This window comes from Grammomys surdaster, unplaced genomic scaffold (genome assembly GCF_004785775.1).
Source record: "Grammomys surdaster isolate TR1022 unplaced genomic scaffold, NIH_TR_1.0 146, whole genome shotgun sequence".
In the NCBI taxonomy this organism is placed as follows: Eukaryota; Metazoa; Chordata; class Mammalia; order Rodentia; family Muridae; genus Grammomys; species Grammomys surdaster.
The window spans coordinates 13,207,567-13,222,393 of NW_021604604.1; the positions used below are offsets into that span (position 1 = coordinate 13,207,567).

Consider the following 14,827-nt stretch of genomic DNA (forward strand, 5'->3'; position numbering starts at 1 on the left):
TCAGTGTTAATGCCAGTCCTTCTTTGTGGGCTGGCCAGCTAGTCTGGCTACTGCAGGGAACAGAGAGGGGCCAGCGTGTACTCCTCAAAAGACCAAAGCCATTTTTTGGCACTAAGAACCCATAACTAGAACCTTTTGCTGAAAGGACCATTTTCAAGCAATAAAGTGATTTTGGTACAAAAGTAAACTGACTCACCCCAGGTAAAGTTTTAATATTGTGCAGTGCATTCTGGGCCTCAAGTGCAGCTTTTCTTGTATAAAATGTTACGAAACAACAACCTACAGAGAGAAATGAAAAGGTTTTAGAAATTTCTTTGAAGGCTTTGCTTAGATATAATGGAGACTGTAGCGAACAAATAATCTACTTAAAAGGGTGCACAATTTAAAGATAATCAAGCACATGAGAGCAGCAATAACAACACCTCACGCATTTACACAGTGCCTTTCATCCTAAATCACATTTCTCTTTACCTGCATTGGAGATCAATCCATTCCTTCTGTGCTACCCACCTGGGATACAAGTATTTAGACATGAAGGTAGGCAGGAGGAGACAGAGGGCAAGGCAAGGGGCTACTAGGACTTGGACCAAAACAACTTCAAAAAAGAGAAGCACTTGATTAATCAGAGTAGCATTAGTATGAACTTATGTATAATTTTCTTAGAGTAGCTCTAGAATGTTATACTTATACAACACCTCGTAAGCTTACAAGTTTAGGAACTCCACAGACAGGACGGTTCTAAAAGGCTGGGAGAGTGCCTTATTCTCTCATCTTTACCATAGAGTGCATAAAGCCAAGTTCTGTGCACTCAGCCCTTGTTTGTTAAAAACCATTAGCTAATTTTAACCATTTAAAAATTAACTTGAGCCAGTCATACCAGTGCATGCCTTTAATCTTAGCACTCAGGTGGCAGAGGCAGGCAGATCACTTAGTTCTAGGCTAGACTGGTCTACAAAGCCAGTTTCAGGATAGCCTCGGCTATATAGAGAAACCTTGTCTTGAAAACCAAAACCCAAACCACCTAGCAATATGAATGAGTATATACCCAAACAGATGTAAGTGAAATCTGGCTCATGCAGTAAATAATGGCTGTGAAAAATCTTTGTATTCTTAATTTGTAAAGGCTGACAGAAACCCAGGCCAAATTCCCTCCAATAAAGGACAGCAAGTGCCTTTTTGAAACAAGTCTTCTCTACCATTCTATGATCATTACTTCAGTGACCTGAAGGCTCGTCTTTCCCTTTCATCAACTTATAAAGATACTAGTTAACATTAATATAAAATTTCTCAGCATTATCAGTGTAGGAAGAAGTAATAGACAACCATTTTACAAACTGCCAGCTAAGGTTACACAATGTGAGTCCCTGTCTCAAAACAAAACAAAACATCCCAAATAAATGAACAAACCACCTCCAAACCCTTTACAAATGTATTTAATTAATTAGTTAATTATTATATGCTCAGGCCAAAGCACAAAGAACAACTTGTAGGAGTTAATTGTCTTTCTAGCACATAAATCCAATAAACTCAGGCTGTCAGGTCTGCTGTATGCATCTCACCAAGTGAGTCATCATGTTGTTCCAACTTTACAAATTTAAAGAAAAAAGATTCTATTTTTGTTCTGGGCTGTCTAATAAGTTACAATCCAGAAGTGAACTTTTAGCCTTGATTCCATAGCCATGTCTCCCTGCTGCTCTCTCTGAGACAGAGAATTAAGTTGTCTGTGCTGTGGTGTAATGGCATTCTCTCATTGTGTAATTTCAGTCCCAACTGGTACCTGGCTCTTGCTTGGTCCCTATCATATACGCTATGCTGCACTAAATTATGGGAAGTGAAGCTGCCTACCACTCCTAAAAGGTTATAAATGCCTGAGTTTTTCTTTGTTCTGAGATTAGTCTGAAACTTCTCAAGGGCTCTGATCTGGAGATTAAATCTAGCCTCTGAGGGGGCTCCTCTAGCCTCCCCTGCCATGGTCTCTTTCCAAGCAGTTCCCTCTTTGGACTCTAGTGCAAAGTCTCTCCTCCCTTCTCCTTCCCTCTAAAGTCCTGTTATGTTTAGATATATCCATATATTGTACTGTTGCTGCCTAATTATGGCCTTGGTGACCTTACATTATAATATACCTCATTTAAGGTCTTTGTGAACTAACTGCAAGCCATCCAAGACTACACAGTGAGACTGTCTCAAAAAACAACAAACAATGAGAAACAAACACCACCTCCCCCAACAAAAACAAAGTTCAGGGTTAAAAGTAAAAATTTAGGTTCAAGAATATATAGATTAGTCTAGAGAGTAGAGAAAAGACAGGGGGTTAAAATTTAAGAACTAAGCAGAGGCAGCATCAAACACAGAAGACATAAGGACATAAGAGGTCGTAGGATCAGGTCTCCTTCTACACTGAGATCACTGAAGAGTCTTGACACAACAATACAGTCATCTCAAGATTAAAGAAACTGTCAAAATCACTGCCACTCCCTTCTCACTGGGAAGCACTGGAACCCACACACTGCACTGGCAACCTTGAGGAAGGGGGTGGGTGACTGTTCTAGCCATTTCCAGTGTCAATTTGGCTGATGCTTTCCATCATGAACACATTTCTTTTGGTGAACAAAAGGTAGGTCAGGTGTGTTCTTCCTTTTTAAAATGTTTCTCAGAAAAGGAAAATTTGAAGTTGGCAGTTGAGCAGTCATGGGAAACTAGGTGAAGAGAAAGGAATGAAGAAAGGTGGATGATGTGCAGAAGAGAAAATGGAAACCCACCCAAATCTCCTGATCTTTCTAAGGTTGCCTGGGATCGATCCATCCACTCTACCTTAGTGATCACTACGGTGAAATCTGGGACAGATCACTACTTATCCTTTCAAAATATACATGGCTGACCAACCCTGTTATTGTACATCCATTTAGACAGAGATTCTTTAAGGTTATACTAAGGTAAGCACTGGCTTTACTCTAACAACAGGGAAGGGTATCCTGAAGACCTGGATAAAAGGCTTCTTTTGCTATTTGCTCATTTGCTGAACCCAGAAGCTCAGCTCCATCTTAGCAAGCAGATTTGGAGCTTTTTATGTAAATTAAAAAGTCACCCTACTTACACCAAGCGGATATAGTTTCTTACCATAGTTCATTAATGGTCTAGTTTACATCTCTGTCTCTAATCACAGCCTCAGTAGGGAAAATGTCACAATGAACAAATCTTAGTAATGTGGGAGAGGTGTCATGGGACAGCAAATAAACCTAGAATTATTATCCTGTATTTTCTTTTCATTTCACAGTCTGGTTTCTGGATTACTGGGGAGAAAATACATTTCTTTCTCAGTATCATTGTTCCTTTGTAATTATCTTCATTCCATGAAGAAAAACTTGACAAACAAGTCTTTTAAAAAATATCCAACTTTTTTTTTCATTTATTTTGCTAAAGGTGACTTTTCCTTTTGTACAAATGAAAATGATTGTCTTAAAATCTGCAGAGCACATACAGACATCCACATTTAGAGAGCCACCACAGATGCAGAACTAGTGGGATGAAGCAGTGGTCTCTCCTAGTGGACTTTGATTTTCATATTTTCAGAATTAGAATGTATTCAAAGATTATTTGTAAGTATTCTTTTAGTTTACCGTAGACTTTTTACCTATCTCTTAACTATTAACTTAAAATCTTAGATTAATTTATCAATTGAGAATATCTCTAAAAGGGAAAAAATATCATTTTCTCTAATTTTTTGAAAATATAATTATGGCAAAAGGCAAGGGAGCAACTATGGATCTCAGATAACCCGTGAAGCCTTAAACAAGCGTAAAACCGCCTTTCTTGCTGTCCTAACTGTAAGTACAGCTGCTAAGGGAACCACCTGCTCTTACATTTCCCCACGCCAGCTGTAACTCAGGTCTGAAATGTACTGAATTCATTTCCAGGTCAGATGTAGCACCATCTGGCTCAGACATCAGACTCCGGGACAAGCGTCTCTCCTTATGCATGTTCTGCTTCAATCCCAGCTTCTCGAGGTAGGTGGTTAACCACCTACAATACCCAGATGGTATCCATGGTCAGTGGTTGCACCATCTATCAGAGGGGTTAGCTGTCTTGTGGCTCTGTTCATTACTGAAGTGCCTCATTCATGGGTACCAAGAAAAGCCTTGCTCCCCTCCAGAGAAGAGCACTACATATCCCAGGGACTCTGAGGATAGCCAAAATGAATACAGTTTGACTCATGTGTTTCAGCATGTTCCAGCCCTTCTATTTTTGCTTTATGCTGTTTTCTTTTTTATGCTTCATATGTTTCTACTTTGCTCACATGACATTATTTAATGAGCACATATACTTTATAATTTGTCTCATACATATCTACTCATTTAGGAGTTTCTGCCAGTGACAGTATCTGAGTCTAGACTTTTGGCAAACTTCAAATGTAGAAAAGACAAACACAATGCCCTGATTACTTTATAGCATTCCTTTTGCAACAACAACAATTAACTGAGTTAATAAAAGTCAGAACAGAAAAACATCTAATCATCCTTCTTGTGTCCATTATCAACAGCTCCCTATTATCCTTCACCACGGCTTTTGACATTCACAAAAACTGGTACAATGGTAAAATTTTAGAGGTGATCCCAGAACCAAATATTGTAGTCTCTATGTTGAACTTAATATTTTTTACTACTGATCACTCTCTTCTGGTGATGCTGTGCATATTTAGGGTGTGTGTGTTAATATTTTATATTTTTTTTACAGACTACTAACAACTCACTAAGGAGTAATTATGCTGTTACCTTCTCACAGTACTGTCAGGGGCACTTGAAGCCTTTCACTGCCCATATTCTTAGGAACTGGTAAGTCTAGCAATACAGTTGTGTATGATGGGTTGGTAAAGCAATCTGTAACAAGTACTGTAACTATGAGATGTGACTATCCCATCATGTGTCAGAAAGCTGAGAGTGGTGATTCCCAGAGAAGTCCAGAACCACAGTCTAATAGTCAGTGTCTATTATATTTTCAGCAACAATTTCTGCTGTCATAAAGAGTTCCCTTGGGCATTTTTTCCATCTTAATTGGTGAATAATTTGTGACATTGTTAATTTTTTGTCTGTTTCCAAAGATAAAGACCCTAACAGACAGGCCAATGGAACATGCACGTGCATACAAACAGGCATGTGCGTGCACACACACTCACATACATGCACACACATACTTTCTGTCTTAAAAAAACTATAAAGAAAACACTCAATTTTACTGAAAGACTTTAATTTTAAATTATCAAGCACATTTATTCTGAAAGAAACCATCTGGGTTATTGCAATCTTTTCAAACCACAGATGTTTCTTTAGAAAATTTGTACTTGGAAATTTTTGGTAATAATATCCACAGGGCTGGGAAGTACTTCTTGTGGAGAGATAACCAGTTTATATCCTGGCTTGCCCTGATTCAGACAGCAGTTATATTCTTCAGTGTGAAAGGCAGCATCAAAATAGCTCTAGAGGATGATACTAGTAGATCAGATTTTAAAATTAATTCTGCCCTTAAGGAAAGTGACAACAAACGTGTTAAGAAAATTTGACCTGGGATTTTTAAGCATTAGAGAGGGTTACCACTAAGAGCGGAAGCTCTGGAGGCGCTGGTTTATTTTAGAAGACCCATTTCTTAAAGCCCTTGACTCTAAAATATGGAGAATAAGGTAGATATTTTTTAAAATTTAGTGTGTGTCTGTATTGAAAGAATCCAAGTACAAAGACAGGAGGTTAATGACTTGGATTGTTTTTAATCCCTGAAATAGTAACTTATTAGGGGCAGGACGAAATCTCAGGTAAGATGCTAATATCCACTTCATTGTCTAGATCCAGTCCCATGTGTTGTTGGTACCAAAAAGACAGGCCTCATAATCAATCCTGCAGTCACCAGACTGATCCAAAGACAGACCCTTCAAAAAAAAAAAAAGCACCTTAGTGCTTTAAATGGGAAAGTTTGCCTATTTGGAATATCCATTTTTTAAATGAATGCTTTAATATGGAAAACTGTGCTGTCTGTTGGAGATTAAAGATAACCATGCAGCTTGAGGAGCAAGATGAGAAGGAGAAAATAACTGTTTTGTATCTAAGTAGTTTCAAAAACAAATATTTCAGATCTGAAGCCTACTGTGTTATGTACTAGTTAGGAATCTACCATCAATAAACTCAAGAGGCTTAGCCATGTCTCTAAGATTATTCAACATAATAACCATAGGAAATCTAATTTGTTTTCTAAATCAAAGCAAATGCATATTTAAAAACAGCTACAGAATGACCATTTAATGATTTAAGCTTACACTTGTGCCCTCACCCCTGCTCCAAAGTAATAGTTTTGGTATTAAATTCAATTAATTTTAGGTATACTGGAGTCAATAGGTATCACATAAACTGAAATTTTCTTTACAAGCTACCTTTGAATTGTGAGGGGCTTCAAGATCAAGTGACCAGACAAGGCCCTAGAAGGCCAAATCAATAAACCTGATATATTTTTCTTATTATAAATGAAGTGGGTTTTTTTTTGGTTGTTGTTGTCATTTGTATCTGCATTTATGAGCAAACCAGATAACTACTTTACTGAAGTAGGATTTCAATTAGATCTTGCAAGCAAGCTAGTTTAAGACAAAAGAGGATATATTCTACACATTTAGTTTCTCTTGTGAACTATTTTTCTCCCCAAATTTTAGCTACTATTCAGAGAATATGTTTTTTTTTTAAAAGAGTCAGAAGGCTATTGATCTAAGTGGTTCATTTTAAGCTCAGTGAATTTCCCATACCCTTAGTTTTACCTATCAATTTTTGGCTTTGCCCTTGTTAAGACCATATATTTGCACTTTTTATAAAGGAGTTACAGGTTTAAAAAAAAACAACCCCCCAAAATTCTGATTAATATTTAAAAGCAATGTTAGGATTGATCTTAAATAAAGCAAAACACCAAACAAGGCAAAAACAAATACAAAACAAACAAAACCAAAACCAAGTGTACTGTTCAATGGTCTAGAATATGACTATACATTTGGTGTCTTGAGGTGAGAAACAAGGACAAAGCACTATTCTTATGAAGTCCAGAGATGCTTCAGGAGGCTGGCTACTAGGACCTCTGGAAAGTCATAAGAGCAGCCCTTCCCTCAGCCACAGCTACCTACCAAAAAGACTCACCCTTGCCAATGAAGACCTATCAGATGCACTGTTACTAGCTTGTGACTGTGGGCGTTAAGTGCCCTGCGAGTTCACTCATTCTACTATGTTCTTAACATGAGGTTTGCTTATGAAAAATGTGAAATATGGTTTTAAAAGTGATACTATTAATTTCACAAGCTAATATTTAAAACTTGGCCCTGTATCTTCTAACCATATTCCTGAGCTCTTGCTTATGATAATTCCTGTGGCTTTTCTTTGTGTGGATAGGGACCTGGAGGGCAGCAGTGACATGAGAACAGAGGCAGCATAGCAGGCATGACATGTACAAATAATGCCAACTTCATTTAGCTAACCTGAGAAAGCGCAGGAATTTAGAGGGCACGCTTGTATGCTCCCAAAGTAAGGAAAGAAAACAGGAGGTAATAAGGGCAGTGCTAATTCTGTGGCTTTTATGTCCTTTTCTGTAAGATCACATAGTTTTACAAGATGACTCTTCCAGCCTAGTCTACTAGTCTTCCATTTTACAGACTTCTTCCAATCCCCTACTTAAAATTCTAGGTATGTTAGCACATACCTATTAATTCCAGATCAGGGAGGCCAGACAGGGCTACATAGCCAAATTTTGTTCCAAAGCAAACAAAACAAACAAACGAAGGACTAGGGGAAACTTCCTGAGACTTGCTGGCAGGGGAGTACCCTTCTAAGGCACTGCCTGTCATAAACAGAACAGGAAGACCTCCCTCAACCACCTGATTGGTTTTCCATTAGCTTCAAAGACCCAAGAGGTGTTTGAGGCTTCTTTTGTATCACCTACACCCTTTTATAACCCAAAATCTAACTTGCTTTACATGTCTCTCAGTCACCCAAAACACCCCTTTGCTTTTTAAAAAGTAGTATTTTTATAACTAAAACAGTAGCTGCTCTAAGGAAAAAGAAAAGTCCCATTCCATACGAATCAATTTTTAATGAAGCCTTAGCCTATTAGCCTAGGTTTATAGAGTTTGATATAACCTGGTATCCTGATATACAAAGTATTACCTAGAAAGATATGCTATTTGTTTTTAGGACTTGTATCATGTGGGCACCAATATCTGAATTACCAAATGGTATACTTGTTCTTCTGCCTGCCTGGGGCCACAGAAGAACAAGTATGCTTTCCAGTAACCTTGAATTACTCCAGACAGGACCACACCTACATAGAAAATTAGAACTAGTTTCTCAGCTAATCTGGAAAAGGAACAAGTACAGACCGCATCCAGCCAAGTAGCGAACCCACAGCTCCTTCAGATTCCTCCAGAGAACTATGAATGTACTTTTAGTCATTGCCAGGGAGATCCAGGCTGAAGCCAGCTTCTTCCTGACCTTCCCTGGGAGGAACCCTCCTCTTTAAGTCTCATAGCCTTCTTAAGAAAGCCTTGCTGTTTTGAATCTTGTGCCAGGAAAAAGCTCAGATTTTTGTTGTTGTTGTTTTTCTGTGTGTTTGCTGTTACTTTTTTTTCTTTTTTAAAATTTCTAGAATTCTGGCAAGAACCCTGAGGCCTGAGTTGTGTTAACCCTTCCTAAGCTATCAATTGAGACCTGAGTTGTGTTAACCCTACCTAAGCTATCAATTGAGACCTGAGGTGTGTTAACCCTTCCTAAGCTATCAGTTGAGACCTGAGGTGTGTTAACCCTTCCTAAGCTATCAGTTGAGACCTGAGGTGTGTTAACCCTTCCTAAGCTATCACTTTCTAAATTCCAAGTATGATTCTCAACTGACAAAAACTACAGGGACCCACTTTGTCCTCTTCTGAGTTCTCTGGAATAATCATTTAAAATATCTGACATTTGTACAAGTATCTGAAAAATGTTGAAGTCATTCCCCCTCCCCCCCACTCCTCCCGGAACAATTGCTACAATGAACAGTTTCTTTAATACTCTCGCCCCAGTTCTAGAAAGGAAAGCTCACTGTTGAGCTCACTGAGTGCTTGTTCAGCCCTCACAGGGAACAGTGTCTATGAAGAAGGCAGGTTTGTTTAGTAATAGAAAATGCTGTTTGACCTTCAGAATAAAAGATAATAAGCAGACAGAAAATTTGATTACATTTTCTATTCTTCAAATACTAAGTCTAGAGAAGTCAGGATGGCCCGACTGTTCCCACAAGGAAAGGAAAGCAAACAAACAAACAAACAAACAAACTTAATTAAGGTAAAAAATAACAAGCTAATAAGGAAAGCCACACTGAATGGCTTCCCTAAGATGACAGTGGTGACTGTCCCAAGGTCCTGGCCAGTCACTTTCCCATGTCATCCTGGTTTGGTAGATTAGATGTCAGTAGGGATGGCAATAATAATGGAATAATTTTTTCTGTAAAGAGGAAATGAGCCAAGGCATCTTAACACCCATCAAGGAAGACACTACAGCTTTAAATGCTGTATATGGTAGTTTTGTCTTAAATCCAATTAAAGAGGATTTAGCTTCTACAGTACTGAGATAGCTCATTAAAACAGAGCTCCTAACATAAAATTATTTCATAATATAAATTCTCTTGAGGACAGAATACATTTTGATTGAAGTCCAGTGGCAGAGAGACTAGGTTAAACTGCTATTCATTTTTCCACAAACCTCAATTTTACCATACTGGATTATTAGATGCTTGTAGGTCAGGACACTTTCTTCAATCTGTGGTTTTGTTTGGTTAGTATATCAACTTAATATTCATAAGAACACAGGCCCTCTAGTGTTAGTCTGGCTTCCTGCCTCAGTCTGTTCTTCCATCTTCATTTTTAATGGGTGACCCTCAGATACTGAAGTCTGAGTTCTGAAAGGGAGAATTAGCAATACAAACAGAACAAGGCTGCTTTTGGTTTTAAGGACCCGTTACCCTTAGTTCCACACTCTGGTCTTTAATAATAAAATGAGGAGAGAAATCCTTTGGCTATGGAAACCATAATGTTAACTGAAGTAAAGACTATACTTACTGCAGACTTTCTATTGACATCTGTGAATATTTACAAACACTATTAGATTTTTTTCCACCTCATTCTAAAAAATTAAGTAAGCCATTTGAAATGGTGGAAATCAGATAAGAAATACATTTTGGAGCCATGTGGAAAATTTCCTTGTGTTTCATGGCTCACGTAACAGTTTCCCAAGTAATACTGGTTATTTCTTTTTTTCCCCTTATAAAAATAATATTTTTATTAATTCATTGTAAGTTTCTGTTTTTGTTTCTCATAGAAATATTACTAAGACACAGCTGCTACTTCCACTCAATGTTGAAAGCTCATTTGGGCTTCCTGGGAGCTGGGTATTAGTAGTTTGGTGAACTTCTTGACAAGCTTAGCCTCTCTCAGGATTCTGTTGTACCAACTGGGACAGTATAAACTTCTCATTACACACCCAGACACCAGTTATGGGCCTATTTGTTTAGGCATTGAGGCTGTCCTTCCCCTCACTCACTCCTACCACAAACCCATGAAGGTAAAACATCTCTATCTTTATGTATGGCAAAAACCGAAGTAGCAAAACTGTATCTGCCCTAGGTTCCAAAGTTGAGTAGGATTTTAAGGCACACATTTAAGACTAAGAGTCCGTCTTTTTATCTACCTTTGTTAGTTACCATGTCCAAATGGTTATGCTGGTCAAATATTTCTCTATTTCATTCATGATCTTTCCAACAGATCTCATGTATTATATGACATCCTGTGCCCTAACTACCCTTATTCCCCGATTAAAGGAGGCCACCAGATACCCTGTTGTCAAACTTGGGAAGTTATTCAAGACGGCAAAATGGTGCCTCTGGGACACTACAAGGAAAGCAAATTAAACACAAGCTACTCCTCTTTACCTTGTGAATTAGATACAGATGTTACATCTAATTGTGGCATCACCAAATAGAATCTTGATTTTACTCAGATTTGATTACAATGTCCACATCCACTGGACAACACATCTGATATAACAGCAAAGACACCTATTTTTGGAAAGGCACCCCCCCCCATAGGATTACTTTAATTGACATGTCTCACAGTGTTTCCAGGTGGGAAGCTGGCACTGGGAACCAAACCCTGGTTCCGGAAAGAACAGCAAGTGCTTCTAACTTCTGAGCCATCTCTCCAAACCCCATGGAGTATATCTTATGGTAAATAATGTGGCAGAGAAACTATCAATCTCGTTGATACCTATGACCAAGTCTGCTGAGGATTCTTAGATGGTTTTCTTGCCTGTCTTCTTCCTCTAACAAGGGCTAAATTGCTCCAGATATTTTCTTAATTGTGCTCTTAGTAGGAATTATAGTATTATTAACAATTTCACTTTTTATGTGTTACAGATGCTACTTCCCTCCATGGCAAGCTCCAAAGATACATTCTACGACCACATGGCTATATTAAGGTCTGGATCATAGCCATCATGGTTGCTTAGATCAATCTCTGTTTGAGGCACTTTGTCAACCTGTCCCTCATCATTCCTCTGGTCAGCAAGAAGCAATGAGAGTGGCTGGCATTCCTAAAGCCCCATGGGTGACTTTTGAGAGTGGGAGTGAGGGCTTTGAGGAGTTACATCAATTATGGGGCAGGGAGACAGAGAGGGAGAGTGTCTAGGTAATAAATGTGATGAACTTCCAAGATGGCTAGCTTTTTCCTCACTGTCCTCACTAGAGACTGTAGGCTTTTGTCTTCCATCAGCAGGCCTTCTGCTAATGGACTGGCTCAGCAAGTTCAAGGCCTGATCAGGACACATTATACAATAATTGTGGGCCAATCAAAGATTGTATATTTCTTCAAACAGACCAACTCCAAATGAGGGAAAGAAAACTCTTTTATTTAGAGACTTAAAAAACAAAACAAAACAACCAACCAACCAAACGAACAACAACAAACCACAAAAAACTCCAGAAGTTGAGAAGAGATGGATTTTCATCTTTCCGAATCTCCCCTCTGGTTTGAACAACTTTTTTCTATGTATCTGCTGCACGTGTGTATTCCATTATTCACAAGAAATGTCTTTCTTCAAGCCATTTTTTCTGTTGGCTCCTGCTTCTGGTGTTCCAGATTTCTCTGCTGCTACCTGTCCCACATGAGACTTTTCTTGCCTTTTTTTATTCTTCAATTGGTAGAGAAAAATTCACCCAATCAAGACCCCTAGACTGTATCAGATACGTGTCCCTTATTTGTGTCTCAATTTGATGGCAGGTTTGACAAATTACTTCTTTAAGCCTCTCATTCTTATTTGTAATGTAGGGGTAATAACAGGATTAAAAACAGAGGAAATACTTGAAAATATATTCTCAGATGTTAGAGATTATTATCTATCTTTAATTTATCAGGTTTCAAGCAGACTCTAAGCAGGTTCCCTTTTCAGGCAGGTGGGGGTGAGCTACAGTGTTCCTCTCTTTTAACAAAGGACACTGGAATAAGGAAAGGCAGTATTGACAGGCTCACCACATGCTAAGCTGTCAATGGGTTTCTGGATAGGAGGTAGGGCAAAGGGACCTTTTTAAAAGTGATGACCACAAAGTTTTTAATAGGGTTTGGGATTGATTGTCTTGACTGGGTTTTTGAAGTAATTACTCAGAACCATCCACGTTCAACCATCTGCATGGGCTTTGAATACACTGAGCATCCATTTATATGTCCTTGAAACAGAAAATCAATTTTAATGGAATCATTTTAGTTGACTTTTGTATTTAGGGCACAACAAAAATGTTTCCCCAGATGTATGTACATTCTGTGGTGTGCTTCCATGTAGCATACATTTCCTTAAACAGTTCATTTGGTCAACCTGTGTGTTTCTGTACCAATACCATGCTATTTTCATTACAACTGGTCTGTAGTACAGCTTGAAGTCAGGGATGGTGATGCCTCCAGAAGGTCTTTTATTGTATAGGATCACTTTAGCTATCCTGAGTTTTTTGTTTTTCCATATGAAATTGGGAATTGTTCTTTCAAGGACCGTAAAAGAGAGGCACCATCCAGCAGGCAATGGAAACAGATATAGAGACCTGAGCCAGGGGAGTCTTGAAGAGTTGGGAGAATGACTGAGGGACTGAAGAGGTCAGGGACTCCACAGAAAGACCAACAGAGTCAACAACCTCAACCCTTGGGGGGGGGGCTCCCAGAGACTAAACCATCAGCCAAAGAGCAACCATGGGCTTGACCTAGGCCCCCTGAACATATGCAGCAGAAGTGCTGCTTGGTCTTCATGTGGGTTTCCCAACAACTGGAGTGGGGGCTGTCCTGAATCTGTCGCCTGTTTGGATCCTGTTCCCCTAGCTGGGCTGCCTTGTCTGGCTTCAGTGGGAGAAGATACACCTAGTCCTGAAGTGATGTGATGTGCCTGGTGGGTGGGGGTTCACGACCCAGGGGGTACTCCCTGTTTGCAGAGGAGGAAAGGGGGTATGGAGGTGGACAGGTATGAGGGAGTACTGGGAGGAGAAGGGGTGATATTGGGATGTAAAGTGAATAAATAAATAAATTAATAATAAAAAATAAAAGTTTGCCTCTAAGAACTTCTTAAAAAAAAAAAACAAGCAAGCAAACAGTTGGTTTGAAATAAAGCTTGCTGCTTTCCAATGAGGACATCAAGCACCAAGTCTTTAAACCTAGTTTTGTCACTTTACTGTAAGTCAACCACACAGGAAAAAAAAGGCAGCCATCCTAGGCTTTGCATGGAAATGCAGCATCCTGGGTGCCAAGGACAGAAAGGGAGGAGGCCAGTGCAGAGCATGAGTTTGGGGTACACACTGCTAGGGATGTCAGTTACCTCCATGGAAGATGTTCCCAGATCTGGACTTCACTTGAAAGTTTTTCATCAAATAAGAAATGCATTGAGACAGTTCCTCACTTGCCTGATAAACTTCTGCTCCTTGCTGCAACTCTGTGGTCATTTAATTCCCCCGTTACCTTAATGATCTCCACAGCTCTGTGAGCTTCCATGGCTCCTACTTGTGCCATATATAACATGCTGTCAGGTATAGTATCGCCAAACACTAGGTTCTTAAAAATCTTTCAAATGACTAAATTTTAAAAATGTATATGGCCATTGCCTACATGCATGTCTATACTCCATGTACATACTTTGGTGCCAGCAAAGACCAGCAAAAGGTCGTTGTTTCTCCTTGGACTAAAGATACAAATGGTTGTTGAGCTGCCATGTGGACGCTGGGGATAGAATCCAGGTCCTTTGCAAGATCATTCAATGATCCTAACCACTGAGCCAATTCTCCAACCCCCAAACCATAGTTTTTGAATTAAACCTTCATCTAATGACCTTCCCCCATCTGCTCAACCTACACCGTTATAATTTTCTTTTGTGGTTTATGTTCTATAAGCCTTCCCAATCTGGGCAACTAGCAGTAAGTACTGTCTATGCAACATCCCGTTTTCTGAGAATGGACTGGGTATCATTTTCCAATTCCGATCCAAGATAGTGTTGCTTAGCTGTTAGACAAAACGCATACATTTTGTTTGATCATTTAATCACCTAATGTTCACATACTGCTAAATCCAGAATCTGGAGTCAGAACAAAAGAAACAGAGATAGATTCTTCTCTTCCTTTTAATACCTTGTTTAAGGAGCACCATGAAAACTATCCAGGTGATGGCATTTCTGAAAGTGGAAGGTGTAATGTTGATAGTAATTATATCTTCTGTCCTAATCATTCCTCTCAGTGTTTGAGAGTCGTACTTCTACTTTATAGCTTAGAT

The 14,827-nt window shown here is 39.0% G+C and overlaps 1 protein-coding gene across 12 annotated transcripts in view; it reads right to left on the reverse strand.

Moving 5' to 3' along the window:
* Positions 1-14,827, reverse strand: part of Celf2 (CUGBP Elav-like family member 2) — a 500,527-nt gene that overhangs the window by 112,901 nt on the left and 372,799 nt on the right. For all 12 annotated transcript variants that reach the window (XM_028764796.1, XM_028764795.1, XM_028764798.1 and 9 more), the window contains one exon: positions 197-279. In XM_028764796.1, coding sequence (XP_028620629.1) covers positions 197-279 — 83 coding nt within the window. The remainder of the gene's footprint in view (positions 1-196; positions 280-14,827) is intronic.